The 27,541-nt window shown below is 47.4% G+C and overlaps 12 protein-coding genes across 12 annotated transcripts; 7 read left to right on the plus strand and 5 right to left on the minus strand.

Annotated features, from left to right (window-relative positions):
* Positions 1-166: 166 nt before the first annotated feature.
* N7517_002070 (glycoside hydrolase family 88/105 protein) lies at positions 167-1,270 on the plus strand (the record flags this gene model as incomplete). The annotated part of the gene is made up of 1 exon (XM_056719800.1): positions 167-1,270. One exon carries the CDS (start codon positions 167-169, stop codon positions 1,268-1,270), a length of 1,104 nt encoding a protein of 367 aa, XP_056583935.1.
* A 153-nt stretch (positions 1,271-1,423) lies between these two features.
* Positions 1,424-2,027, minus strand: N7517_002071 (uncharacterized protein; the record flags this gene model as incomplete). The annotated part of the gene is made up of 2 exons (XM_056719801.1): positions 1,424-1,913; positions 1,996-2,027. The coding sequence occupies 2 exons, from the start codon at positions 2,025-2,027 to the stop codon at positions 1,424-1,426; spliced, it is 522 nt and encodes a 173-aa protein (XP_056583936.1).
* A 73-nt stretch (positions 2,028-2,100) lies between these two features.
* On the minus strand, positions 2,101-3,028 carry N7517_002072 (uncharacterized protein; the record flags this gene model as incomplete). Its single annotated transcript, XM_056719802.1, has 3 exons — positions 2,101-2,311; positions 2,360-2,604; positions 2,657-3,028. The coding sequence occupies 3 exons, from the start codon at positions 3,026-3,028 to the stop codon at positions 2,101-2,103; spliced, it is 828 nt and encodes a 275-aa protein (XP_056583937.1).
* Positions 3,029-3,382: 354 nt separating this feature from the next.
* On the minus strand, positions 3,383-4,877 carry N7517_002073 (aldehyde dehydrogenase family protein; the record flags this gene model as incomplete). The annotated part of the gene is made up of 2 exons (XM_056719803.1): positions 3,383-4,789; positions 4,848-4,877. The coding sequence occupies 2 exons, from the start codon at positions 4,875-4,877 to the stop codon at positions 3,383-3,385; spliced, it is 1,437 nt and encodes a 478-aa protein (XP_056583938.1).
* A 4,066-nt stretch (positions 4,878-8,943) lies between these two features.
* Positions 8,944-9,381, plus strand: N7517_002074 (uncharacterized protein; the record flags this gene model as incomplete). The annotated part of the gene is made up of 2 exons (XM_056719804.1): positions 8,944-9,264; positions 9,322-9,381. The coding sequence occupies 2 exons, from the start codon at positions 8,944-8,946 to the stop codon at positions 9,379-9,381; spliced, it is 381 nt and encodes a 126-aa protein (XP_056583939.1).
* Positions 9,382-10,048: 667 nt separating this feature from the next.
* N7517_002075 (pyrroline-5-carboxylate reductase family protein) lies at positions 10,049-10,967 on the plus strand (the record flags this gene model as incomplete). Its single annotated transcript, XM_056719805.1, has 2 exons — positions 10,049-10,598; positions 10,663-10,967. The coding sequence occupies 2 exons, from the start codon at positions 10,049-10,051 to the stop codon at positions 10,965-10,967; spliced, it is 855 nt and encodes a 284-aa protein (XP_056583940.1).
* A 247-nt stretch (positions 10,968-11,214) lies between these two features.
* N7517_002076 (uncharacterized protein) lies at positions 11,215-12,506 on the plus strand (the record flags this gene model as incomplete). Its single annotated transcript, XM_056719806.1, has 3 exons — positions 11,215-11,238; positions 11,289-11,524; positions 11,585-12,506. 3 exons carry the CDS (start codon positions 11,215-11,217, stop codon positions 12,504-12,506), a joined length of 1,182 nt encoding a protein of 393 aa, XP_056583941.1.
* A 175-nt stretch (positions 12,507-12,681) lies between these two features.
* N7517_002077 (putative RNA helicase/RNAse III) lies at positions 12,682-17,133 on the minus strand (the record flags this gene model as incomplete). Its single annotated transcript, XM_056719807.1, has 7 exons — positions 12,682-15,160; positions 15,211-16,275; positions 16,332-16,479; positions 16,537-16,789; positions 16,842-16,893; positions 16,938-16,978; positions 17,032-17,133. The coding sequence occupies 7 exons, from the start codon at positions 17,131-17,133 to the stop codon at positions 12,682-12,684; spliced, it is 4,140 nt and encodes a 1,379-aa protein (XP_056583942.1).
* A 573-nt stretch (positions 17,134-17,706) lies between these two features.
* On the plus strand, positions 17,707-18,441 carry N7517_002078 (uncharacterized protein; the record flags this gene model as incomplete). Its single annotated transcript, XM_056719808.1, has 1 exon — positions 17,707-18,441. One exon carries the CDS (start codon positions 17,707-17,709, stop codon positions 18,439-18,441), a length of 735 nt encoding a protein of 244 aa, XP_056583943.1.
* Positions 18,442-19,055: 614 nt separating this feature from the next.
* N7517_002079 (isopenicillin N synthase family dioxygenase) lies at positions 19,056-20,148 on the plus strand (the record flags this gene model as incomplete). Its single annotated transcript, XM_056719809.1, has 3 exons — positions 19,056-19,211; positions 19,266-19,430; positions 19,483-20,148. 3 exons carry the CDS (start codon positions 19,056-19,058, stop codon positions 20,146-20,148), a joined length of 987 nt encoding a protein of 328 aa, XP_056583944.1.
* Positions 20,149-20,729: 581 nt separating this feature from the next.
* Positions 20,730-22,708, plus strand: N7517_002080 (fungal specific transcription factor domain-containing protein; the record flags this gene model as incomplete). Its single annotated transcript, XM_056719810.1, has 3 exons — positions 20,730-20,829; positions 20,881-21,677; positions 21,731-22,708. 3 exons carry the CDS (start codon positions 20,730-20,732, stop codon positions 22,706-22,708), a joined length of 1,875 nt encoding a protein of 624 aa, XP_056583945.1.
* Positions 22,709-24,777: 2,069 nt separating this feature from the next.
* On the minus strand, positions 24,778-27,030 carry N7517_002081 (uncharacterized protein; the record flags this gene model as incomplete). Its single annotated transcript, XM_056719811.1, has 1 exon — positions 24,778-27,030. One exon carries the CDS (start codon positions 27,028-27,030, stop codon positions 24,778-24,780), a length of 2,253 nt encoding a protein of 750 aa, XP_056583946.1.
* Between the last annotated feature and the right edge of the window lie 511 nt (positions 27,031-27,541).

The raw sequence follows: 27,541 nt of genomic DNA on the forward strand, positions 1-27,541 counted from the left end.
CTTTGTGGCGTTTGACTCTAAAGCTCATTTGTGGAACAACTTTCACCAAATACTTATGAGTATCGAACCTGCCGGAGCAAACATATTATTTTGTTTCCCAGAAAAAAAAAGTCAAGGATAATCTTATTCGTTGAGAACACAACAGCCAGTCTCTCAACATCACACAATGTCATCCTCTAAGCCCACGGGCCCCGAAATTCACACTGCCGTCAACCTGTTGATTGACAATTTGGTCAACATCAAAGACGAGACGGGAAGATTCCTGCTACCTCTTCCTGATGGGCGGATTATCGATACAAAGTCATGGCAAGGTTGGGAGTGGACACACGGCATTGGGTTATACGGCGTGTGGAAGTACTACGAGCTGACGGGCGACGAGAGATTGTTGCGCATCATCGAGGACTGGTTTGCTGCTCGCTTTGCTGAAGGTGGTACCACCAAGAATATCAACACGATGGCCGCCTTTTTGACTCTCGCCTACGTTTATGAGAAGACGGGCAATGTCATCTACCTGCCGTGGCTCGATGCATGGGCTGAGTGGGCCATGCACGAGCTCCCCCGCACCCGCTACGGTGGCATGCAGCATATCACCTATATTACAGAAAACTACCAGCAGCTCTGGGATGATACTTTGATGATGACTGTTATGCCACTCGCGAAGATCGGAAAGCTTCTGAACCGACCCCATTATATCGAAGAGGCGAAAAAACAATTCCTCATCCACATCAAATATCTTTTCGATACAAAGACTGGTCTCTGGTTCCATGGCTGGACGTTTGAGGATGGCGGAAATAACTTTGCAGATGCGCGCTGGGCTCGCGGCAACAGCTGGGTCACAATCGTCATCCCCGAGATCATCGAGTTGCTCGACCTCCAGCCAAATGATCCTATCCGTCTTCACCTGATAGAAACTCTTGAAGCTCAGTGCGAGGCCCTTCAGCGTCTTCAGTCGTCATCTGGCGCATGGCACACTCTCCTTGACCACCCCGACTCATACTTGGAATCCTCTGCGACCGCTGGATTTGCCTACGGTATTCTTAAGGCCGTTCGCAAACGTTACATCAGTGCCCAGTACCGCCCCGTTGCTGAAAAGGCCATCGCTGCGGTGATGGGATACGTTGATGAAAGAGGAGAATTGCAGAATACCAGCTTTGGCACCGGGATGGGTGACTGTCTCGACTTTTACAAGAAGATTCCATTGACCTCGATGCCTTACGGTCAGGCTATGGCTATTATGGCTTTGGGCGAAGCCTTGCGTGATCTGTTGTGAGAAACAAACGTCTTGATGACTGACATGGTGATGGCATGTGGGCATGACCCGAATCATAGAACTATACATAGGAAGTTTTCTTGCGTCCTGACTTGATAGATGATGAAATGAAATGAAAAGAATCATGACATGTAGTACTGAATGTTCGTTTGATCACTCAACTGGCCAGCGGCCGTGTACCTTATTGCCCAGCCCAGCCCTTTCCACTACCTCCTTGCTTCTTCTTTGTGCTTCCTGCACAATTTCTTCCTCATCCATCGTCATCAGGACTCCACTCTTGACGACAACCTTCCCGTTTACTACAACAACATCGACATCGCGCCCAGTTGCAGTATACACAACCGCGCTGACTGGGTTAAACCAAGGCTGGCTGTGGATTCCTCGAACATCGATAGCCACAAAGTCAGCCTTCTTACCGATTTCCAGACTGCCGATCTGGTTATCCAAGCCCAGTGCTTTGGCGCCATTGATTGTAGCCATCTCCAGCACGTTTTCGGCTGGAACTGCCGTGGGATCCTGCGAGGTCCCCTTGTGAATAATAGCTGCGAGTTTCATCTCCTGCAGGAGATCACACGTATTGTTACACGGGGCGCCATCAGTACCCAGGCCAATATTGACGCCTGCCTTTTGGAGGTCTGGTACCCTGCAGATGCCGGACGCAAGCTAGACCTCGTCAGATCCCCAAGTCCCATGCTTGTATGAATCGAACTGACAATGCAACTTACCTTCGCATTAGATGTTGGGCAGTGTGCGACATGCGTTCCCGAAGAAGAAAGAAGTCTTCATAATATAATCAGTCTTTGTTGAATCAATCCACAGATATTCGATTCTCACTCAATGTCTGAGTCATCCAAATGAACCATATGAACGAGGACTGTGGAGTCACTCAGCAAGCCAACTGATTTGCAGTATGACATCGGGGTGTGCGAGACCGATGCGAAGAAATCACGATCGGCCTTGACCTCAGCACAATGCATGGTAATAGGTATACCCTTTTCTTTGGAAATGGTCGTCATTTCCTTATAAAGTGTGTCCGATACTCTGATTTATTATTAGCGAGCGACACCCAATGGCGGTTTCGTCTCATACCCTCCGGGAGTCCTGGCACCAAACCAGACTCTAATTCTATCGTCGGCCGCACCATTCCACTTCTCCCACATCTTCACAGTCCCAAGCAATGAAGTTTCGCGGTTCTCAACAAGGCCAGGATGCATAGCCCAAGCATCGTCTTTGGCATATTTCGCAATGTCCATGACAATCTTACCTAGACAGCCACGAATGCCACTCTCTTCAACAGCACGGCATAACCCGTCAAAGCCATATCGATCCGCAAACTACATTCATGTCAGTCACCGGGCATTCAAAGATATCCAAGGACTCCAATACCATGCTCTCCAAAAAGCAGGTTGTCCCCGATTTAAGCATCTCTCCGATACTCAGTCGTGCTGCAGCATACCCGTCCTCTGCCGTAAAGTTCCCCTGAAGAACCCAGATTCTCTCGCATAGCCACGACACCAGCTCGAGGTCATCGGCTGTACCTCGCAGCAACGTCTGTGCTGTGTGCATGTGGGTCGAGATCAATCCTGGAATGATGATCCGACCGGAGAGATCGCACTCTTCATCGGTTGCATACTTTCTTTTGAGGAGATTTGTCTTGCCAATATCCACAATGACATCGCCGACTACGCGGATTGCTCCGTCGGTAATTATGCGGCGTGAAGCATCCACGGTCACAATTGTGGCATGAGTGTATAACATGGCGGATTGTCGGATGGGTCTAAAAGCAGAGCCTAGCTGTTGCAAAAGAGGTTCTTGGTCTAGTTCCTAATTAACGCAGCTCACAGAGCATTTATATCGTCGAATTTAATACCCCGGCATGAGAGGAAAATTAACGGAGACGGAGTCTGCCGATGTACGAAAAGATCCGCTTCAAGGGGCGCGATAAGATAACAAATGAATCTTGGAATTGACACATTTTCCATGACATGGGGAGAGCTCCGATATTGTGGAGTATATTGGAGAAATGGGGTACATCCATTGAATCGAACTATTGTAAGTTTGCTAATGTCAACATTCAACCAGTTTATCGAAAACTAGACACTAAACTAGGAACTAGAAACTCTTCTTCAGCCACTGAGTCTGCGAATTGCAGTACCCAAGTAGACCAGCCAGACCCCATTCCACACCCACGCCACTCTGCTTGTGGCCACCAAAGGGAGTATTCGGCCCCAAATCAAAGTGGCTGTTTATCCACACACAACCCGACTGGAGTTGATCTGCCATGCGAGTAGCGCGTTCGAAATCCTTACTCCAGACAGAAGAGCCCAATCCGGTCTCCAAAGCGTTCGCACGCTCAAGCACATCGTCCTCGTCAGACCATTTCAGAACGGGGAGGATGGGAGCAAATGGCTCTTCCTGTACCACACGCGATGTCTCCGGGGGATTGTCAATAATGGTCGGGTGGATGAAATACCCAGAAGAGTTCTCGATCGTGCCTCCAAGCGCAGGTTTCAGGTTTTCAGTACCAATGCTGCTGAACAGGTCTTTGGCTTTCTCGTATTGCATCTCATTTTGAACAGGCCCGAAGAAGGTATCTGCCTCGGTGCCTTGACCGACTTTGAGGGTCTTGACAAACGCGACTAACTTTTCCAAGAACTCATCGTAGATCTTCTCATGGACATAAAGTCGTTTGATCATCATGCAGATTTGCGAGCTGCAGAGATAGGAAAGAGTTCCAATCTTGGGGATAACGGCATCGATATCAACATCGTCGCAGATAATCGCCGGGTCATTGCCACCCAGTTCGAGTGTAACTCGCTTGAGAGTGGTAGCACATGCAGCCATAACCCGCTTTCCAGTGGCAATCGATCCAGTAAAGCTGATCTTCTCAATTTGAGGGTGAGCAGTGAACAGTGGGCCGAGGGACTCATCGCCGCTCAGACATTGAACCACGCCAGGAGGGAAGAAGTCAACGGCAAGCTCGACCAGCTTCAGGTCGCAATAAGGTGTGAAAGGAGATGGCTTCACAATAATGGTGTTTCCGGTGTATACAGCAGAGACTATTTTTCCGACGGCCAAAAGGACAGGGAAGTTCCAGGGAACAATGGCGCCCACCACGCCGATGGGTTTGTGACGTTGAATAATCTTCCTATCTTGGGTTTCCTCGATGACAGTGTCGGGAATCTCAATGGAAGCGAGGCCGCGAATCCACGTAGTTGCCATACCCACTTCCATAGATGATTGAGTCAATGGCTTTCCTTGTTCCATCGTGAGCGTTTGTGCGAATCCGTCGACATTAGCCTCGATGGCATCAGCCCAGGCATGCAGAGCTTTACGTCGCTCTTCAAAAGAGGTCTTGGCCCAGCCCTTGAATGCATCCCGAGCCGCCTTCACGGCCTTGTCAAGATCATCCTGGGTGGAAACGGGTACGGGTGGATTAGGCTGAGTGTTGGCAGGGTTGATCCCATGCCGGGTTTCCAATGTCGTAGTCAACTCATTATTGATCACATTGTGGAATGTCTATTTCAGCAAAGATTAGTCGTGCCATTGGCCTCATACTGCTTTTAGAGAGACCCACAGAAAAATCCAGCGGTTTGGGGTCAGTCATTTTGAGCGGCTTCAACTTTCAATACTAGGAGACAATGGTTAAATTGGTGGAAACCAGCGATTTAAATACCTCTTACCTATCGCAATATCTGAGCCTCAGCTGTAATATTTGGGTTTCAGCCGCACCATCTGAGCTGAAATGCCACGTATTTAAAGGGTGTTTTGGAAGCATCCCAAAGTCGCAATTGGTTGCCCGACGGGCCGTTAACACAGCCTAAAACCTTGCATATCCCGTATGCAGACTGCACTGCATTTCTTTGTCCTCAGAGCCTCTCTTATTGGGTATTTGAAGTACATTTCCACTTCCTTTGAACATCCTTACTCAAAAAAATGACATCTTGGCAGCGGGGTACCGACATGCCCCTCACTTCCCTCCTAAAACACCAATGAATAACCGCGGGGACCTGTCAGCGCCGAGGTTCCGGCATTCCAAGACGGGATTTGAGCGCGGTGCTTGACCATTTCACGACCCAGGCCTTCCGCGAGACAAGTCCAGATCAGCTGACTAGACGCATCGCCATCTGGGCCCTATCGTTGTGTTGTAGATAGTCTTCAAGCTTTTCCGACATCAATGAGACATTAATGTAAAGACATCGTGCGCTTGTTACCTATGTAGGTAGCGCCAGAGCACTGAGCCTTGGGAAGTAACTGTTGAGAACCTCAGTTCATTCGCAGTAATTAACGAGATTTGGAACGGATTCAACGCTAACCCTTATTCGTCATTCTTGCATGCTGATAATCTTGAACTCCTACGGAATCGGTATTAGCGTGGGTTTGATGCACTTTAACAGCTTCGTCGCCTATTCCTACATATAACCTGCATCTAGGTTATATCGAAGGATAGGATTCCAATTCAGACTGCATTTCAACTGCTTTAGTATGCTTCCTCCGGCGGAATCCGTTACTCTCCCCATTTTTCTATGATTCTATTTATCTTTCTATTACAAATTTATATTTAACATATGCGGGATTTTTCTCTGTTGACACAGGGGGAGGAAGCCTATAAATATGGGCTTCTTACTACGGAATAGGCATTGAGAGATTGTAAAGTTTCTACCATTCATTCTTGGTATACTTCGAGTATCAAAATCATTCTTATAAGAATCCTTATCCCATATATGCTTCGTACTAGTTTCATACTGTACATTTCAACAGTAACGAGCTCATCACATGAGGGCCTCGTAATATAAAACAACATATAAATACGGCAGCTTTGAATTCTGTTATAATGTACAGTATAGAAACTATACTAAGTATGTATAGATAAGTGTTCTTACAAAGATGATTTTGATACTCGAAGTATAGTACAAAAGATAAATTTTCAACTGTCTGTCTAGCTTCTCAATGCCTAGCACGAAGCCTATACCTATAGGCTTCATAACCCTATATATACAGATGATAAACAAAAATACGTAACAGAAACATGAATGGAGTCATGTAGAAATGGAGAAAGCAACGGATCCCGCTGATGGAAGCAGTTTAAACGCAGTCTGGATTAAAATCATATGCCTCGATATAAGCTAGATGCAGCTTACAGGTAGGAATAGGTGACGAAGGTATCAAAGCCGCGCTAATCTCGATTCCGTAGGAGTTCAAGATTCTTATCATGCAAGGATGATGAATAAGGGTTAGCGTTGAATCCATTCCAAATCACGTTAATTACTGCGAATTAACTGGAAATCTGAACTAATTTCGGATATCCTAACAATAGTGATAAGGATTAAGTCCCACACCATAAGGCAGATAATGAAGATGCCAAGGTGAAATATCCATGTCACATTTCCCCTGGGTGGGGCTTTCCTATTATAGCCGCTTTCCAATATAAGAGCGCTTAATGAGGCTCATTAGTCAAGAATCACTAGTACCTAGGTAAATTAATCAAACACGTCTGCAAAATATCCCTTACATGGATCTCGGCACACATGATGTTCGACTTGATGATGAACCTGGAGACTTCGTCTGGATATCAGGTAGCCGGTGAGAATGGGTAGACCGAGGATTTTACTTTGTAGACAAGATTACGCCGAGGCACAATCATGAACCTTTTTTTGTGGGATTGGCCTAACACTTACAACGTTGTATACATATTACTAACACATAGACACTGTACATATTTATAGGTGGGTACAGCTTCGTCATACGGCTCCATCAATGACCAAATTTCTCCATAATAAATTTCTCCATGTAAATTTCTGAATAGGGCCGATGCCCTAGCCCTACCCAGCAACGAGTATTTAAGATCACTCAGGGGAATCCTGATTTAACTCACGAACCCTTCTTGAAGTCATAGGAATTTGCCCCAATCATATGTTATCATTTTGGCATATACTCATTTCAAGAGGGGTCTGGAAGAAGCAATTCATTCCCTCTCGCGACTGCGTCTGTGATTAACATACAGCGATCGTTGCCACTCAAAATCAAATCGCTATAGAACATAACTCTCAGCTTCAGGAACTATCCAGGAACCAGTGGCTCATACAAACCCCTAGTTCCCGCCGCCACCTATCGCCCCCCACTTCAGGGAGGGCTCTGACTGGTCCAGGTAACTACCCCCAAAATATTCGCCCCTGTTCCCCCCGCAAACCACATAGTCTCTATGATGATTGACCTCTTCCCTTTCTGCAAAGAATTTGTTGAATCCGTGTCCATCTACATTGTTTCATTCTGGTCGTCTGATTTACTGAAATTGTGATATTTAATGTGTCATCACACCATTGCATGATTTGTGGCTAATTGGTATGTTTTGATTAGGTCCACAGGTACAGACGTGGCATATGCGATACTTTTCTTCGTGGATACATATCTAGGGCGGTCTAAAGCTACCCAATTGGATATATAAGAGAATAGGACGATCGCATTGCTGGATAGGATCCGTCTCATCCACAGATGTATGATATATATAATATATATTGTAGGTAAGAATGCTCTGATGTATCTAGTTTAGGCCTTGGCGATCAATCAAAATTCTTACATTGTATTTCCCATTGAGAGTTCAGACGAGTTACTCGATTTTCATTTAATACATCATGAACAGGGGAGCTTATCCAGCAGTCAACCTAGTAATGTTCCTCAATGCCTTAAAAAAAAGAACTTAATCTGTAATAAGTCATATAAGGCAACTGTTTGATATCCCCATATATCACATGATTATACTATAGTGAGACTTGCAGAATCTTCCTTTCCTCCCTCCTTACATGGGTTTTACAGCTTCTATTCATATTGTGCTTCATTTTCACGATCTCATCTTCTATGAGTCTCATAGACCCAAATAGCAACGGTACAGTTGAGAGACATACTGTTGAAGTTGGAGGCAGTGCATCACAAGTTAAGGATAGTCCTGGTATTTTCTAACATGGATAACTGTGACCAGCTAGCAACGCGTAACAGCTATAAGCAGATCGAATGAGATTGTATATGCTCGAGATGCAACATATCAAGTCTAGCGGCCACCAAATGAAGACCTACTTCCAGCATCATCTGTTAAGCTCTACACTCAATTAGGACAATGCAACCTCCCAAGGTTGGAACCTGTCATGGGATGAATGTCTTGGCAGGTGCACCGACCATGACATGACATCATAGTCTCATTTGACATACAAGGGTCTGCAACTTGCAACCTACGTCTAAATCTTGTTTATCCCATCATTCTTGAGAATTGAGACGTAGTCTCAATGTATATCCCTGTCTTCTTTTGATCTGCAAGGACAATCTACCAATAACATGTGTTGTTATTTTGGTAGAATTTTGTCTTCTGGCCTGTGCGAGATGACTGGAGACACCTAGAGAAGATCGTCCTTCGGATGACGCGCCGGCTGAGCGCCTTTTCGTCAACGTCTCCTATCTTCGAAGGCGATATGATGCTGATGATGATGCTTGGCGTACGTTTTATTCGACATCGCAGTAAACACAGGAATCACCATATCTCTACAGATTATATAAAGACCCTGAACTTCCACCTATCTATACCAATATAAATCAACTTACTACACTACAATCTTGTGCTCAATATACATTCCATATCAAACACAATACCATCTTCATCAAACCAACTTCGTCAATCCATCACAATGTTTCACCGTCGTCGCCCCGCTACTACAACCACTCGCACCACCAAGCCTACTCTGATGACCAAACTCAAGGGCCGAAACGCGAAGTCGCGCACCGTCAAAACTACAACGACCACACACCAGAATCCCGTCCACGGTCATACTGCTGGTCATACTAGCCACAGTGCTCGTACCGGTCCTACTGGGGGCCGTTTTGGTCACAAGAATGCCTATGGAACACCTTCCCATACCCGCCATCAGCGCAAACCCTCCATGGGTGACAAGTTCTCTGGCGCTATGTTGAAGCTGAAAGGAAGTTTGACGCACCGCCCTGCAGTCAAGGTAAGCATTGAATGACTCTGATTCAACTTGGATTCGAGCTAACATTTTTGAAACTAGGCTGCTGGAACTCGCCGCATGCATGGCACTGATGGACGTGGCTCACACCGTGTCTACTGATTGATACCCACTGTACACTATCACGAGTTACGAATGATTGTTTTAAGCTTTTGAATTTTGTTTTGTCACTTTTTTGAGATATTCTGATTTACCTGTACGATAAGTGCCAAACCTTTCAATTTTATTGTACAATATCCTTAAACCGATCCCACGTTTGTAATCTCCACTCTAGAAGTAAATGTTGCTTAGTCCTCGTGCCATACAGGTTTCAATGAGACGCCCTTTGGGTTCTTAGAGTGATACGAGGTCTATTAAATAAGTCTAGTGTGTCAACTTATTAACCAAAGCCAGTAAAGGATAAATGAGATCTGGATGTCTTCCGCAAAACGAAGGTCAAGGATACCAGATTGTAACATCTGTTCAAATAGCTTATATTGGAAGCAATGGTTTACCCCACCTTAGTTGAACGTGTATATGCGCACATACCAGTTGATATAGTTGCCACAAGGGATATATGATCATATCCGATTGGAGTCTCACAGCTAGAATTAGATAATAACTGAGACAAAGAGGAATAATAACAACCTTTATAAAACCCAAACCTCGCTTTTTCTCTAATACCGGGCCGGTGCGATAACGGCAGGATGCCCCACCAAAATTTTACATAAGTGCGGGACTTCCCCATTACTCACTTGGATACATCTGTGGACCGTTTCAGCTATATACAATGCCGTCCCTTCAAGAGAGCAAATTGGCCTTCATTGGTGGTGGCAACATGGCCTCCGCCATCATTGGTGGCCTGCTGAGCAAAGGCGTCAACAAGCAGAATATCTGTGTCTCCGAGCCGTGGGATGTCAACCGCGAGAAGATGGCCGCGCTCGGAGTGCGCACCACCACCTCCAATATCGAGGCTGGAGGTGATGCCGATTTGGTCATCATTGCCGTCAAGCCCCAGGTTACCAAGAGTGTGTGCGAGGAGCTCGGTGGTGCCTGGTCACCCCGCGCGACTTTGCCCGTTGTCGTCAGCATTGCTGCGGGTATCACCCTTGATAGCTTGAAGGAATGGTTGACCACGAGCGATAGCCGTACAGCTCACACTGTTCGCGTGATGCCCAACACCCCCGCCCTAGTCGGCGAGGGTGCTTCGGGTGCGTTCGCCAGCGCGGATGTCACATCGGAGGAGAAGGAGCTTGTCAATGTTATGCTCGGAAGCGTTAGCAAGGCTACCGAGTGGGTGGACCGCGAATCACTTCTTGATGTCGTCACTGGTTTGTCCGGTAAGTCTCCTACGCCAAAAGCCATACGGCATGTCATCGACGCGTATCAATCTAACCTAATCAGGATCTGGACCTGCCTACTTCTTTGCCATGGTTGAGCACCTGGTTGCAAGTGCAACTGCTCTAGGCCTCCCCGAAGAACAAGCCACTCGGTTGGCTACCCAGACATGTCTCGGTGCTGGCAAGATGTTGGTAGAGAGCCCCGACAGCCCGACTCAGCTGCGTAAGAACGTGACTAGCCCCAACGGCACCACACATGCTGCTCTCGTGACATTCGAGTCTCTCAACTTTAAGGAGATTGTCGACAAGTCTGTCCAGGCTGCCACTGCGCGGGCTGCGGAGCTTGGAAACACCCTCGCCAAGCCATAGAAAGGGCAACTCGGCAAAAATAAATAGTCAGAATTTGTGTAATGATATCCAAGATAGTCATGCGCAATGAAAGAAAGAAGCAAAATACAATTAGCCCCTATCTAGGTGGACTTAGTAGACTCCCTATTATTAGAGCTACGCCTCCAACCTGAAGTGGCCCGTGCGTATCGCCTTCCTCCAGAAACTTGGAACAGCTCGACAACCGGAGCTTCTTCTCAGTTCATAGTCATACTATGTATGTACAATAATGGTTTCTTTTTGGCCCTGGAAGGTGAGATATATTGTCGGTTATTTTAATTTCTTTCCGCTAACATTACCCAGGGCGATGACAACTCTGCGGCTTCCTTTGAGAAGACCCTATCCACGCTGTCGACCAAGATCGCCCAGGCCACTGCACGACTCGACCAGCAACGTCAGTCCTCTCGGCGCATCAAGGCTCTCTGGACGCTCTACTCGACATTTGCCTATCTATTTTACTCCATCTTTCTCGCCCTCATACTAGGATGGGAGAGCTGGGGGGTCAAGGAATATGCAGCTATCGCATGCGGGCCGGTTCTGTACGTCTGTCCTTAATCCGCACCTTCCAACGTCGCTAACATTTAGTTATTGTTCCCCAGGATCTACGGTGTGCGCACTCTTAGCTCCAAAATCTTCGAATACCGAATCTCCCGCATCCAACGCCGCCTTGACGACTTTCACAAGCAGCGCGAGGAGACAATCGAAAAGCTCAAGATCGCAACCAAGTACAACTCCACCCAGCAACTGCTGGAGAAGTACGGCGGCGAATCCCCCAAACCCCCTCCGGGCGCAAAGCTTCAGGACGAGAAATGCCAGCCTACCCAGCAGCAACAGCATGTGGCCCGCACCGGTCTCCCGCCGCCGCCCACTGCCAACATCCGCCGTCCTCCCTCCGTACCGCAAACCCCGAATGACCCGCCATTCCCCAGTTCTCCCTCTCCTCCTCTCGAACTAGCCCAAGGCCCGCAAACCCCACAGCAGCCCTCTTTCTCGCCTACTTTCCCTCCCCAAACACCCACCGACCAACCCGGCTTTGCACCCAACGCATTCACTCAGAACGGCGAATCCATCGAACAACCGCACTGGTATGACCGTCTCTTGGACGTTCTGCTGGGAGAAGATGAAACACAACCCCGCAACCGGATGGTCATGATCTGCACCGCGTGTCGGCTCGTGAACGGCCAGGCACCCCCTGGGATCAAAACACCGGAAGAGCTGGGCCGCTGGCGGTGCGGCAGCTGTGGAGCTTGGAATGGCGTGGAAAGCGAGGCAACACAGATCCTCACCAGTCTACGTCAAGATACTGTGCCAGCTGAGGGTACTTGGGAGCCTGTGTCGAAGGCGGAGACGGATACCCAATCCTCCGAGGGCACAGAAGAGGGTGTGATGGTGGCTTCCAGTGAGGAGGAACAAGTGGACTCACTTGGCTCTGATGCGGAGGAACAGACAGAAGAGGAACCTAAGCCTGCCCCTGTGCGGCGGTCTAAGCGCGGTGCAAAGGGAGACAAGGCACAGCAGTAGACCGTCTTTCGCTACTCTATTTATTTGGAACTTGTAACTGGCTACATTGCTTACGATTTTATCTAAGGTAGTCCCAATCCAACACTTGTCACATGGTATCTATGTATCTTAGCAAAATCCAAAATCATACAGATCATTCCGAGCACGCCAATCTTCAAGTCATTTGGTTCCGAGCTCATGTAGAAACAATCGGGTGCAACGTCAAGTGGTCAATAGCAACATTGGCAACCTTAACCTCGGCCTCTTCGGCAGAAGCACAACCTTCCACCAGAGCGATCTCAGTCTGGTTGACCACCGCCGAGCAACGATATGTAGCCACACCCTCAGACTCGACCCGCTTCCTCTTAAAAACCAACGTACCTGCTCCCTTCACCATGTTCTGCGCAATATTCCGAGGATGAACAACATTAACCCCATCCGCAATAACACGCTGGATATACCACACCAGACCAATACGTTCAACGAATGCGTGACACACATCCAGATCGCCCCCGCAGTCGATGAAAATCGCCCCAAGAACACTCTCGATGATATCCGACAAGAATTTATCCGCGCGCAGACGGGCGAACAATTCCCACGGGTATTGAGTTCCATGTTCCAGGGCATCGCGAATTTCACCACGGAGACCTTCGTGTCGCTCGAGACAAGCTTCCCGGGCGGATTTGATGTTAGGGCCATGGGAGCGGAGGAAGCGCCATAGGTGGATCTGATCATATTGTGGCACAAGGTTGATATCGCCGTTGGCAAATTGGGGAATGGGGGAAGGTTCGTCTGGTGCGCATAGTTCCATGCAGAAAAAGGCGAGGAGGTTGGCGTTAACGACGGAATGTTTGAGTAATGTCATCGGACCTTGATCCATTTCCACAGGGTGGGATGCTATCACTGCCATAACGACCATGTCGAGGACGGCATCGCCGAGGAACTCAAGACGTTGGTAAGATTGTGTTGATGTGTCGTACTCGCAGGATGCGTGGGTGAGTGCCTCCGTTAGAAGGGCGGGATCTTGGAAAGTGTACCCGATCAGACCAGCCAGACGATGATGGTTGATTAAGTTGCTCACGCCTTTCCCTTCTGGGAGGATGAGGGGTGAAATATCATTCGTGAAGAGATCAATCTCCGGCAAGAAGCGATGGAGACAGGCCTGCGCTTTGCGGATTCCACCGTCTACATAGGCTGCGCCAATGAGAGATTCCACAACATCTGCCAGGACCTTGGTTGACATATTCCTCTTAGCCGTTGATGGGTCCAGCTTGTTCCTGATCAACGGTGCAGCCCATTTCCGAGGGGTGAACCGGTTCGTTAGAATAAAGCAGTCAATGCCGGTGTCGAGAGCTGCGCGAGCAAGGCGAGTATTCTGGATGAGCTTGTCACGGCTCTCCGAGAGGTACCCCTCGTGCCAGTTGGTGTTCCTGAAAAAGAGCTGGCAACTAACAGTGAATTTGAGAACAGAGTCACCAAAGAACTCGTATCTCTGGTAGTTGGTACTGGCCTGTGCAATGGGAGCGCTGATAGCCGTAATGACATGGTCGATATTTTGGATTCCGACTCCTCTCAAAATGGTATCGTTCAATCGATGTGCGACCAAAGATGCCTCCAAGCGGTCCAGAATGGCAGAGATGAAAAGTCCAAAGAGACCCTGTTTTGCTGGGAGCTTGTCGATAATGCAAGCCGAAGCAGGTAGAATGTAGGACTTCTTTGGTGCATCTGCCTCTGCATCTTCAGCAATATTCAGGGCCCGCACCTGGAGGAGATTTCGTCGACGGGGAAGTGAGAAGCATTCGATTTCAATAGGTGACGATTTTGATACCTCGGTGGGAACAATCCATCTGCTGAATGTCCGCGGCTCGCTGAATTTGGATTGGTCGCGGACGATACCCGTAGGCGGCAAAGTTGGATCCCTCAAGTAGGCATCCATTGCAGGCTCTTTTCCTTCGTACACCGCAAGCCATTCTCCCAGGTGTTCATGTGGGATATCGGGGACGAAGAGAGCTACGAAGTCACGGTCCTCTCCCCGCTGGCGCGAGCTGGGAGCTTGTAGGTAGAGGGCAGTGATCCTTCTCATTTGATCCAGTCTCTCCGCCGTCGTCTCAAAAGTCGACATTTGCGGATCAAAATAAAGTTTCAAGGAGGTTTCAGGTTCCCAGTAGAGAGGAATAGGGTGCGGCGTCGGAGTCAATCTCGGCAAAATCAAGGAGACGGCCAGATCTTCATTGACAGAACCATTGCTGCATATCTTCAAACGTGTCTGGCACAGCTGACCCGAAGCCCAGCCTTGTGCAAGATCTACATAAGGGTCATACTGTTCCGCGGCTGGGATAATGGATGGGAGAGTTGTCTGTTCCGAGAATCTCAACTCTGGCTTTCGTGTCAATGGCAAGAGATTTTCGTTGACCAACCCATACGAATGCAAAGCTTTGTAGGCTTGGAATGCAGTCTCTTTTCTGGCTGCTCGCTCTGTCCGCCACCAGGATTTCCCCATTGTTCGTCGAACCGTCGGATGCACAGAATTTGGTAGTGTGACCGTACCTAAAAGCAATCCCACGCTGTTCTCTTCAAAAGAAAACATTGGTCGGTTATCGGAAAACTCATCAACTGGCAAGACCGCGCAAAAGTGATGTAAATGCTGCACTGCATCGTCCGCCGTCAACAAAGCACTGCCAACGGATGTCAGTAAATACCAAGAGAAGACATGGATACCACTTACCTAGTCTTTTCCACCCAAAGTCTCTCATTGACATCCTCCTCGGCGGCTTCGAGCTCATAAAGTTCCCGACGCTGTCGTTCTTCATCCTGATACGCTTTAATCATAACTTGCTCCAGTTCCTGCCATTTATGAAGGCTCAACAACTCATCCTCATTTGAGATCATGATGGCATATGTAGATTCTCTATGACGAGCACGCCCACGCCGCTGAACAAATGACTTGAGGTTTGCAGGCTTGTCAAAACAGATAACCAAACTGCACGCGCTTATGTCAATCCCTTCTTCCAGAACATCAGTGGAGACGATGAGGTTTTTGCGGCCAGCTCTGAACTCATCGAGAGTATTTCTTTGCATATCCCGATGAAGTAAGTCGCCAAGACAGCCCTTGCGGCTTCTATCACTCGCCCAACCAACATAAGCCGCACACTGGAAGCGATCTCTTGTTTTTGGATGGAGGGATAAAATTCGAGTCAACACACTGACAGTTGCTCTCTGCTTAGCAAAGAGTAGCCCGGAAAACCCAGGATCATCCATTTTTTCGAGGAAGTTGAGAAGCATTTCAAGTTTGATGGATACGTGATTACTCTCCTCGACTGAACCTAGTGTAGGCATTACCCGCAGCAGTTCCAGGAGGTAAATTCTCTCCATTTGGTCCAGATTTGACATCTCACTAGCATCTTGGACTGAACGCTGAAGTTGGTCAATTGAAGCACTGATGAAGAAGTCGGCAGCCCAACCTCCCAGTTCCTCATAGATGTGACGGCTGCGCGCCTGGAAGATCCTCAATTGCTCGCTACAGAATGTTTTACCTGTAGTGAGAGCCTTCGCCAGCTCCACAGTCTGTTCCTTTGACCGTAATGATTCGATCCAAGGATCATCCTCTATGTTATAGGCCCTGCAACAATCTATGAGAGATGATAGTAGAAGGCTTCCAAAGCCATACTGTGCTTCGTCAAAAGGTATGTAATTGACACGCTCTAGATGAGGGCGATGGGTATTTTCCAAAAGCTCAGTGCGGTGGACTCGTGGAGTCTTGCATACTGCATTCAAGTTAGACTCGATCGTTCTAGATGGAAGATGGTCAGTTACTGGTGAGGCTTATCACGTAGTAGAGGGACTGACTCAAGCTCATTCTGGCTCGAACGAACCACTGGGCTAGCAGTGAGGCCCAAGATCCGAGGTACGGCATTTGGCCCTGACCTCAGCAGGGTAGGATGGTAGTGATTTTGCATAATCTTGTTCGCCGGATGGCGTCTCGTGCAATGGTGAGCTGGATTACATGTTATATTAGTCTAGATTCTGGTATGCATTGGGATGTGTCACGTACCCTCATCAAAAATAAGGAGAGAAAGTCGGGACATGCGGATAAAACCATGGCTTAAAGCATCAGCAAGGACAGCATATGTTGAGACAACCACGCGGACATCCTTGAGCACTTTATCCCAGACACTCTGTTCAGTCCATCGATCGACATTGTCTAGACCGGTCAAAACCTTAGTTTTCACGGAGACGATCTGGCTAGTGATAACTTCATGTTGTTGAAGGCTCAATGCCACAGTCGGGGCAAGAAACCAGATAAGCTGTGACAGATGTGAGCCGAGAATAAAGATAAGCATTAACGAGTTCATTCACTTTGTCTGGAGAATTGTATTTCTCAAGCTCATCTATAATCCGAAGAATAGCACTAAAACAAAGGTCAGGAAAATGTGCCGATAAAGGAAGCGTCACCCCCAAACATGCATATGAGTCTTTCCACTCCCCGTGTCCATCTATCAATAGTCAGTAGATATCTTCTGAGTTCTCAAAGCTCGAGAAAACATACCGCGACAATGATATTCTCCTTGCGGCTAGCATCCAACATTTCGAGTTGGTAGCCACGAGACCGGTAGGCAGCACCATCACCACTCAGACCCGTGGAATCCATGATGAACAACAAGTCTAAAATAAGACTGTAAACAATAGCACGCTCAGTGTATTGCAGAATAAAAAAAAGGGAGATGAGAGGAAACTCAAGAGATAGGAAGCTGTTTGTTGGTGGGGGGAGCTACGGCATCCCGCAGTGGCCATCGCGCAGCTTCCGTCCAATGGCCATCGAGTCCTGTCCGATTCCCTTTTGGGCTTTGTATACTTCGTTTGTAACGTCAACAAGAGACTGAATCTACTAAGTTCTGTTCAAATTCCACACATCACGTTGCTTATTTTTCTTTTTTCTTCACTCTCCACCCACCCTCAAAACAGTCTCCATCAACTTCAACCTCTCATTTCATGTCATCTTCATCTTTATCAACTTCAAACTTCGTCTCCCATTTTCCATCACCTTCCCCCGTTATCCATCAAAACCAGTCTTCTTCTTGCATTTCAAGTCACAGAAGTCATCCAGCTGACCTGTCGTCTCCCGTTTCAAAGCTGCAATATTCGTCCGAACACCTTCAAGTCCAAACCATCTGTCAACCAAGATCCGTGCCGGTGCCATCTCTCTGCCCCCGAGCTTGCTACGATGGCGTGCCCTTCCAACAGAGATCTTCGAGACTGGCTGAAAGACTTGGTATATTGGCGTGAGAGATGCCACATCAACATTCATCAGGAGATGTTGAATAAATGCGACAACCCAACCGCCTGCCGCAAGCGCAGAATGCCAAACAGCGACAACGAAACTCAAGACTCCCTCCAATCCTCATCGCATTCTCCATCGGCCGGGACCGAAACAGCAACGAAGAGAAGCCCAGAAAGACCAGTTGAGGAATCCGATAACTCGGTTAGTTTCACAAGACTTTGGGCGGAGCTAGCAGCCGTCAAATTGCCTCCCAGATACTGGGACCTATTTCAGGCAGTTGCTACAATTGAGACCATGGATCGGAGGTGGTGTCATAACCATGTGGCTGTTAGAATGGTCCAACACAATATCTCGCCATCTGAAGCCACTGTTATCCGCGACTTTATGCAAACACTCAGCCCAAGGCTTAGCTTTTTAATTCTAGGTATTGACGGAGAAAGCGACCGCATGGTTCTTGAGAATGCTCTTGCTTTCAATTCAGCCACGGTATCATTTCAGCAGCGGGTTAATGTCCTTGAGGAGGGCCTCGTTAAGCAGGCCTACATGAAGTTTTACACCTACTTCCGAAAGCTCGCTCTCCTGGGAACTGAGCTCCAAGAGCCGTGCATCAAATTGGAACAAGAAGGAAGTGACAGTGGTCTCCCCGAGCAGGAGCCTCCACAGTACAGTGGGTTCTGAGGTAAGAATTTTAAGCCGTCACAGGCAAGTCCCCCAAACCTCGTGAGGCCATCTTCAAATGTGAGTGGATACCAGGACCGGGCTAACATCGAGAATCAGTCTTTTCCCACTCATTTGTAAGGGAAATGCGATCAATTGTTGTGTTGGTGTTTTATTTTGTAGTTCGTAGGATATTATTGAATTCAATCGCCTCTAGCGCAAAATGTGTCAACCTAGCTTTCCATGTGTAACATTTGATGTATAGCATTTGAAATAGGAAGGTGATCCACTGAAATTGCTTGGAAAACGCATTGGGGTAATCTTGGCGTGCATTTGACTTCCCTTTTCAGAACGCCTTTTGGGGCTTTTGCTTCGGATCCTGAAGGCTGAAGGTCCATTGCTAACTCACAAGGAAGGTAATCCATAGTTTGAAGATCTGGCTCATACATTCAATATTACCTTCCAGGTGAAGTTCGTCCTCGCTGTCTTCAACCATAGATCCCCTCGAATATATATAGTCGAACATAATATTGCTTTTTCTTTTGTAATCCATCACGCTCATAACCCGCACGTCGAGCAAATTCCCGTCCTAGACGACAATTCCAAACAAATATCTTATACCATCATCTAAAGTCATGTCACAAACTCTTGATCTGTCCCTATTGAAGGGGTCTCTTGAGCAAAGAGATGCAGTTTCAGCAGCTCTACTACACACACTTAAAACGCGTGGAGTAGCCAAGCTAAAGAACCATGGGCTCCCCGAAGATTTGATTACCAGGATGTTTGACTATGTAAGTTGGCTCAAAGGAAGGGGGGTCTATACCTCCACTGATCATCTTTGCTAGACCCGTCAATTCTTCTCTCTTTCACTGGAGGATAAGATGACCGCCAAACATCCACCTGCCGCAAACCCAAACCGTGGATACAGTTTTGTTGGCCAGGAATCAATTTCTTCTATTAGTGGCTATGACAAAGGCCTCCCCCAAGGGAAGTCAGTTCGGGATATCAAGGTGATCACTTCCTGCATGATAACCTTGATGAAAGCCATTCTAACGAGAACAGGAAACCCTCGACATGGGCTCCCCACACGACAGCCTTGTAGACAACATCTGGGTCGCCGACGAGAAACTTCCCGGCTTTCGCAAATTTATGGAGGATTTCTATGCCAGCTGCTTCGAGGTCGAATTGGAGATTCTTGATGCGTTGGCCAAGGCCCTTGAGATTTCGGCATCAGACCTCAAGCTATTACACAACAAGGCTGAGAATGAGTTCCGTCTGCTTCATTATCCAGCTGTACCGGCATCAGATCTAGCAGATGGAACCGCCACGCGAATTGCAGAACACACAGACTTTGGTACGATCACCATGTTGTTTCAAGATTCCACTGGTGGTTTGCAGGTCGAAGATCAACAGAATCTGGGGAATTTCCATGATGTTGAGTCCGGGGGTAAGTCTGAGATCATTTTGAACATCGGCGACTCGCTTCAGCGCCTGACCAATGACACATTCATGGCCGCATGTCACCGGGTTACCTATCCGCCCACCGTCAAAGTTGGATCTGACGAGATGATCCCCGAGCGCTATTCAGTTGCCTACTTCGCGAAGCCGAACCGTATCGCTTCCTTGTTTCCTTTGAACAAGTTCATCACACCTGCTACTCCGTGCAAATACGAGGACATCACGGCCTGGGACTACAATAATCTGCGAATCGCGAAGTTGTTCTCCTAAACATCCATTTAGTCAAGATACGGCATTTAATCCTACTTATTTGCTCATGTTACCCTTCAGGTTTGATGCCAATTCATAATTAAACCTCAGCCAGATGTGTATATGCAATGGTGCAGAATAATTTATGTCCTTTTCGAGTGAGCCTGCCTTGAATTTGTACTACAGTTCAGACTTTGACGCGACAGTGGTTATTGTTTGATTTCTACAATGCTTATTTGGAGTTCAAAGTAACATTCGAAAATGACTACCCAGAGTGATCCCAGAGAAGAGGGGCAATAATCGAACAGGGCAAGAAGTTCCGAGCCCTTGATCTTCGGTCTCTCGAATCCAAATATTGATTTTTGCGACCCAGAAGATTGTATTGGATATAAATACAAACTAGGCGGTAATAATTGTTTAGAAGGCTTGTCAGATAGGTTATATAAAAATCAATACTTTCAAGTCATTTGGTTGGGCCAGTTAGTTGATGTCTGTTGTTGATATCGGAATCACATTCCCATTTAGGATTTATCCCTAAGTAAGATGAGACTAAAAACGCATTACCAGAACTACAAATTCCCTGAGGAACAACATCCCTCAAGATGGAAGACGCCGTACAGTTAACCTTTATTCATGACAAGGAGGATATTCGATGGCTAAGTGCGGGAAACGCAGCCAGGCACCGCCACTCCATCTTCACAGGTCCGCCTTTGATTGAACTCCCATCGTCTGTATTCTAACAATGTTTGGCAGATGTTGAACGCCGAGATATGACCCTTCAGATTGTCTCCTCTGTGCCTCATCGGAATCCCGACCAGGCAATAGTTGATTTGGAGAGGTTGGAGTCGGATATCAGCTGCTCGAAACCATTCTCTCTTTTTCGGGGACCTTTTGGTGCTTTCAGATGGCCACAATCACTCCTGTCCAGTCCACTACCTCCCGATAGAGACGAGATACTGCCCTTTTCCAGTGACTGGTTTGAGCAGCTTGAGGAGGTGCCAAGAGAGGAAGATGTTTCGTTCAGTCTAGACGTCCTAGATGCTCTAAACCAAGATAACGGTGATGATTTGACGCTAGAAACGCCGAGTCTACAGCCGGCCCAGAGCATTAAGACAATCTTCCACGAACCGAGCCTACAAGTAGAGCTCAGTCCCTACTTATCCGTGGGAAATGTCGAGGGCTGGAGTCTCCTATCGCATTACAAAGACCGAATCATCCCATTGATATCCCCTTTGCGCCGTGGGGAGGAGACACCTTGGATGAGCCTGGTAGTACCATGCGCAATGGCAACTTTGGCAGACCTGATGCTGAAAGGGTCTTCCAACCATGCACGACTTGCCCTATTAAACGCCGTATGGAGCACAAGTGCCTTTCACTTGGGAAATAATTCAGTGCCTTGCCTTGAGCAATGGACATTTTCGGGAGGAGTCTACTTGACACGGGCTCAGTACCACTTCCAGCGATGCATGGAGGAAAGCTGTATCTCGGTCACAAAGATCAGCAAATATAAGGAGATCCTCATGGCAATACTGAGTCTTTCAAATGCCTTTGTATGACATCAATTTGAATACACTGTACACAGCTAACATTCTCTCTAATGCAGATGATAAAGGGAGACCCGGAAATGCGACGCGCCTATCTTATCCAAACGGAGAAATTTATTTGTATCAAGGGACTCAGCCAACCGGCGCTGTCAGCCAACAAAAGAGCACTGCATCACTGTTATGCTTATATGCGCATTATGGCTGAGACAACATGCATTGCCGATAGATTGAGCAACAATCTGACCGGGCCAAGCGGTGCTTCAAACGAAAACACAATATATGGAGGAGACTTCCGTCTCTACCCGAATCTAGTCTTTTCGACAACTACAATGACCATGGAAAAGGATCCAGGGATGGCCCAGCGTGACCTCCACCTTGCGATACCCGGTCGATGGAGCTCAACGTTGTTTCCCACACTATACGGAATCGATGAAATATTTCTCATGTTACTGTCTCAAGTAATTCGCCTTGCCAACGAGCGAGATTTATCAATGATGTCTGATGCAGCAGAAAATCGGCTCAGTCTCAAGGAATTTTGGACTCGGGCAAAGGGTCTGGAAAGGGCTATCGATCATTTGTTATCGACTGCAAATCCAAGCTGCGTTCAATCTTATGACGAGGCTCTCCCAGTGGTCACGACTGCAACAGCTCAAGCGATGTACATGGCATTGTCAATTTTCTTCCATCGCCGAATATACGAAATTGATCCTGCAATGCTCCAAGCCAATGTCAGTGCAATTCGGAGCTACCTGATCCAAATTCAACAAGAGGAAAGTGATCAGAAGGAGAGTAACAATGCTGCGCTGATATGGCCCGCTTTTATCACTGCTTGTGAGGCTGTTAGCCCTGAGTTGCAAGTTTTCTTCTCCTCGTGGTTTGATAATTGTGCTCGAACAACAGCCTTGGTTCATGCATCGGTGGCTAAGCAGATATTTGAGAAGATATGGACTAAAAGGCGCGATGTGAGCGTGTGTGAAGGAATATATAGCTGGCCAGATATTTTGCGAGATGGGGATATCAAATTTATGTGCATATGACGAGTTTACGTTCATTTTTTGTCTATATAATATGGCTGAGCAATATTAATTCAGGTCGTAGGTACTCTTTGTATAGCGGCCTCATACAAAAGGTACTTATATCCAGAAATTTGCATCGAACTAGTTGTATTAGGCCTGTGTAACCCAACTCCCGTTTGGTCATGCATTGGCCCGGTACATAGGGGCAGGCTGTTTGTACCCGTCAAAATGCTTACATGGAAGGTAGTCGCTCTTGATTGGTTGATGCCTCAAAATAACCGAAATGTTTACCATTACGACCTGCTAGAAAGCAACATACAAGAGACCTTGGGCGAACTAGAAGTTCGCAAGGCTCATGCCCAAGCCCGGGTAACTCACCAGCACACTGGCACGGCACCAAAATACGTGGCCAAGTTCGAGTTGGCAGACGGGCTCCGTTGGCCCGTTTCCGCGAGACAAGCATTCTTCTAAGGGGCTAAAGGCCGAGCCCCAGGAGCTTGATCGCTGCCTGAGCCTCCTGGCTGATTACTCATCATCCAACAAGCCCACGAAGCTGCGCGAATCCAAGTCCTGACAACAGACACCAAGGAGTTCGGAATGCCGTTTCGCCGAAGCTAAGTTGGGATACTGAGTCATGGCCCAAAATGCCTCATAATCGAGTGGATGGATAAAAGGTCCCATTCACCAGGCACTGTTTAGTTACTTGGATTTATACACCAATGTTTCCCTATCCATGTCACAGTCCACTAATTCCCCAAGGATGTTAAGTGGTTGCCTAATTCCGCTAGTAAAGTGAGAATAACAAGCAAGTACAATTCCTCGACTCTTAGGCTTTGTCACTACCATATAAACAAATTCAATGGCATTGGATCTGGGCCAAAACAGCATTTTCTTTGATTTCTACCCCGTCCTTCTTATAGAAGGGGAAGATTGTTAAAAGAACTCCGTGTGACGTTGAACGTGGAGTCCAGTCGATCGGTGGCAGGCAACTGGGCTTAGCAAAGTCTAGCAAGGGGCCTCTCCCCTATAAGAAGGATGTCTCGCGCTTAGCCCAGAACACTGTGTCATCATTTTATCCTCCTTCCACAAACCTGTCTATACCTATTTCTCTCTCTCAATGACTACAGGAATACTCCGTTGGCCGACCCTGGTCCTCGCAATTCTTTTTCTGACAATAATTGGTCAATCTCAAGCCACGCTGTGCGCTGCTATGTGTCAAAAGAGCCCACAGAGCTGTCCATATGGTGAAGTGAGATCTCTTATTCTCGCCCAACTTACTCTAGTTTCGATGATGTACTGACCGTGTCTTTTTACCCTTCCCCAGAGAGCCTCAGGCTTCGAGGTTCGTCTTCCAACTAACCAATCATTTGCAACCTGCACAATTTTGACTGGGTTTATATACAGGGTTGCTGGGGCTGCTGTCAGCCCGTCTAGTGCCACTGCACGATCTTAGGAATGAGCTGCCAGTGATCGACAAAAGCTATAACAGGAACCTGCAGTTTAACGAGCAGGACGAGTCTCTGGCATAACTCTTTTATCCATTGTTGGCTTCGAAATGTGTATGACTTGATGGGATATTTTCACGATCGCAAAGACTGGCTAGTGATTCTTTCACGAACCCTCTAACACGTTGCTGGTTTATTTCTCTTGTCTTCTTTTGCACGGTCCCTAGCTGGAGCTATGTCGTATGATTTCGTAACGGCCCTAATCAGTCGACCCATGCCCTTCGGGCATTAGGCTTCCACCGAGTAATTGAATTGGTTAACTATTAGTTACATAAGTACCTACTGGAGTATCCAATCAAGCTGGCAATGTAATTAGAATTGAGAATACTATTTCTATGTATACGGCCAGGATTGATGGATGGATACACTGTCACTGTGTCGGAGTTAATAGCATGAAGCGTAGCCTTGCAAAATTACATAGTTCCCTTATCTATTATTATTCACTCTTGATATTGACATTAGGGTTTGACTCGTGGTTCAACAACGTTTCATTTTCCGAACAGAATTAATTATTAGTTTGAATGACATCATTAGAAATGAGTGAGAGTGTCCCCCAACTGAGGATGTATACATATATATCAATTCTCAGCCTCGGTGCTCAACAAACCATGAATTAAATGGCTCATTGTCTCCTTTGAAGCACTCATAACGACGGCCTTCTTGCAACATCTTGCCTTCGCCGAAACCTAGCCTCCCAATTTGAACAGCCCCGTCGGCTGATGTTGTTGAGACATCCCGAACAACGCCAGACATCTCGTCTAGCTCTGGGCATTTCTCAGTATGGCGTCCAACTAGCATAGGGAAGACCTTATCGCCAGCAAAGGCGCCAAATCGTAGCATCACAAAGGAATCCAATCTTTCAGTCCATCGTGGGTAATAGCCAGCGTATAGTGACAAAGCTAACAGTGGTAGCAAGTAAAGTCCCATCAAGATGGAGACGACGATGATTCCCGCGGGAGAGATTGATGGAAGATCCATATCAGTGCCCAAATCTTGGTTGATATACCATATACCGCTCTGACTGGAAATGAATTCCTGATTGGCTAGATAAGCCGCAGCTGTGAAGGCACTCGAAATCGAATCCGTGCCTTCTTGAAACAGATGGATCCATTTCGCAATCTGTGACTCAGCAGAGTACCAGGTGCCATTTCCAGCGATCCTAGGAGTAATACACCCCGAATAGGAAGACCCGAAAGAGGAAGAGTTGAACAGATTGGCGAGTGGGGCGTTCGCGATACAGGTAAATCTCAAGTTTGACGACACCTCGTCCGTGATCTTGTCGTCTGCTTCAAGAGCTGCGGAAACTGCTACAAATGTGTCGACAAAAGACCCAGGGCCGAAGGTTGCCAGGGTGGCCGCTAACAACGGTCCTTTCTTCTCTGTTGAGATGGAACTCAGCGATGCATCTTTGAGAGCGCTGCTTGCTGTGTTTTCATCGCGGCGGCGCAAACTAGACCCTCCTGGGAATGTGTGAAGTGTATCTTGTTTAATACAATCCTGGCCACATAGATCCAGGGGATCTTGATCCAGTAAGGGGCCAGGGACACCCTTGTTCATATAGTTGGGCAATTCAAAGAAGCCGGCCGTAGTGTCCACGGTGATTCGATAAAGAACTTTGTTGCCCGCATCTTGACTAGAATAACCCCCCGAGGTGTACTCTTCTTGTGTCATATTGAGATAGAGGACCTCAGAAAAGTCCTGCCGGGTACGTCCCGCCCGCCAAGGTGAGCTTGTCATATCTCCTGGCATGCACGCAATGACACTCCAAGAATAAGTAGAGTACCACGAGTACGAAGATGAATACCCAGCATAAAATTTAACTGGGAGTGAATAGCCGGTATCGCAGGCGACCGGGATCTCAGACTCTTGTATGATCTGATATGTAGCCGTAGAGTTCACACGTGGGGCAAATTGACGAAGCAGTCCTGTATTGAAACCACTCGGAACCTGGGAATAGAACGTCTTAGGGGACATATCGTTGAGAGTCAAAAATTGTACTCCACTGTTGTTACTCCACAAGTTAGGTTGGTAGGCATCACCATTCGCTTTGTTGAGGGCATCGCGGACATTCAACACGTCCTTGCCGTCTGGTTCCGACTGTAAATACAGATCATCATTCGATATGAAGTCATAGACAGCGGCTCTCTGCTGGGGATAAGTCCGGACTTTGACAGGGGATGAATCGAGAAAGAGCGCCTGAATGGGATATGTGATGAGGCCAAACACCCAGATGAAGATTGCGGCGGCCAGTAGTATACTACCGTATTGCCTCCACCTCCCACAAATGAGTGCTCGATATAGCGAAAAGTCCATCCACCTGCGGTCAGCCAGCGTTGTGACTTGGCGTAGCCGAAGGCTCATGGAATCTTTTCGATTCTGCGCAAAGATTACAGCGGCACTAGCACACACTGTGGAAATCCAGGGAAGAGTAACGACTTGGATGAATGTCTGGATAATCCGCGCAGATCGATAGATCTGTCTGTCTTGGCGGAAATCTGCTTGGTTCCTATCGCCGTAACTCAAGTATGATTCTTTGATCGAGTATCCCCAGGACTTGGCTTTGACGGGGCCGGATGACAGTAGAACTGTCATGGTCCAGGCATAGATGGCGAGCGCCACATAGAAAATTGTGAAAAAAAATACCCAGGCCGATCGATGAAGCAATGTACTGTGCCCTCCTGATATTTGTCCCGTTGACCGAGCCTGGCTATATGATGGAAGTTCATCGTCATGCAGCGGAGAAGACTCGGAAGAGGAATCGTGTCCAGTGTGTTCAGGTGTCTCGTGCTGAGTGTAGCTCGGGAGTCGCCGCAAAGGGACCGAGCCGGATGTCTCCATCTTGGGGGATTTCACCGCGTGGAGATCTATCGGAAGGAAATAAAACTAAAACTAAATGAAAATACTAGCAAATGCTCTCCTTTTTATTCAGTAAACACTCTGCAACTAGAGGCTGGGCATAAGCTACTAACCGAGCGCCCTGCGAGCCCTGAGAGCCCTGAGCGCCCTATGGTTCCATTATTAGGTTCTAATTTAACAGTAAATGTGGCGCATGTTTAAAAATTTCTGTGCTATTGGTCAGATCAGGTTTGCCCAGCTAAAAGCACCACCTTTCCACGGGGTCTGAACAGGGAGCGCTCAAGCCGTGCGGCTCACTTCGCCCCTTTTACCCTGAAGTTTCATCTTTAAGAGCCCTATGGGATATGAAAGATTTTCTGTTCCATTCTGTCTTTGACCACATTTAACATGCCTAAATATGATTTTATTATCAGATTAATAAGGCTATAGATCTCTATTGAACCAGACTAAGCCTAGTATCGCGAAAACTATGCGTGAATTCGCGGCCCCCGAC

This window comes from Penicillium concentricum (assembly GCF_028827145.1).
Source record: "Penicillium concentricum strain IBT 3081 chromosome Unknown utg000001l_segment0_segment0, whole genome shotgun sequence".
In the NCBI taxonomy this organism is placed as follows: Eukaryota; Fungi; Ascomycota; class Eurotiomycetes; order Eurotiales; family Aspergillaceae; genus Penicillium; species Penicillium concentricum.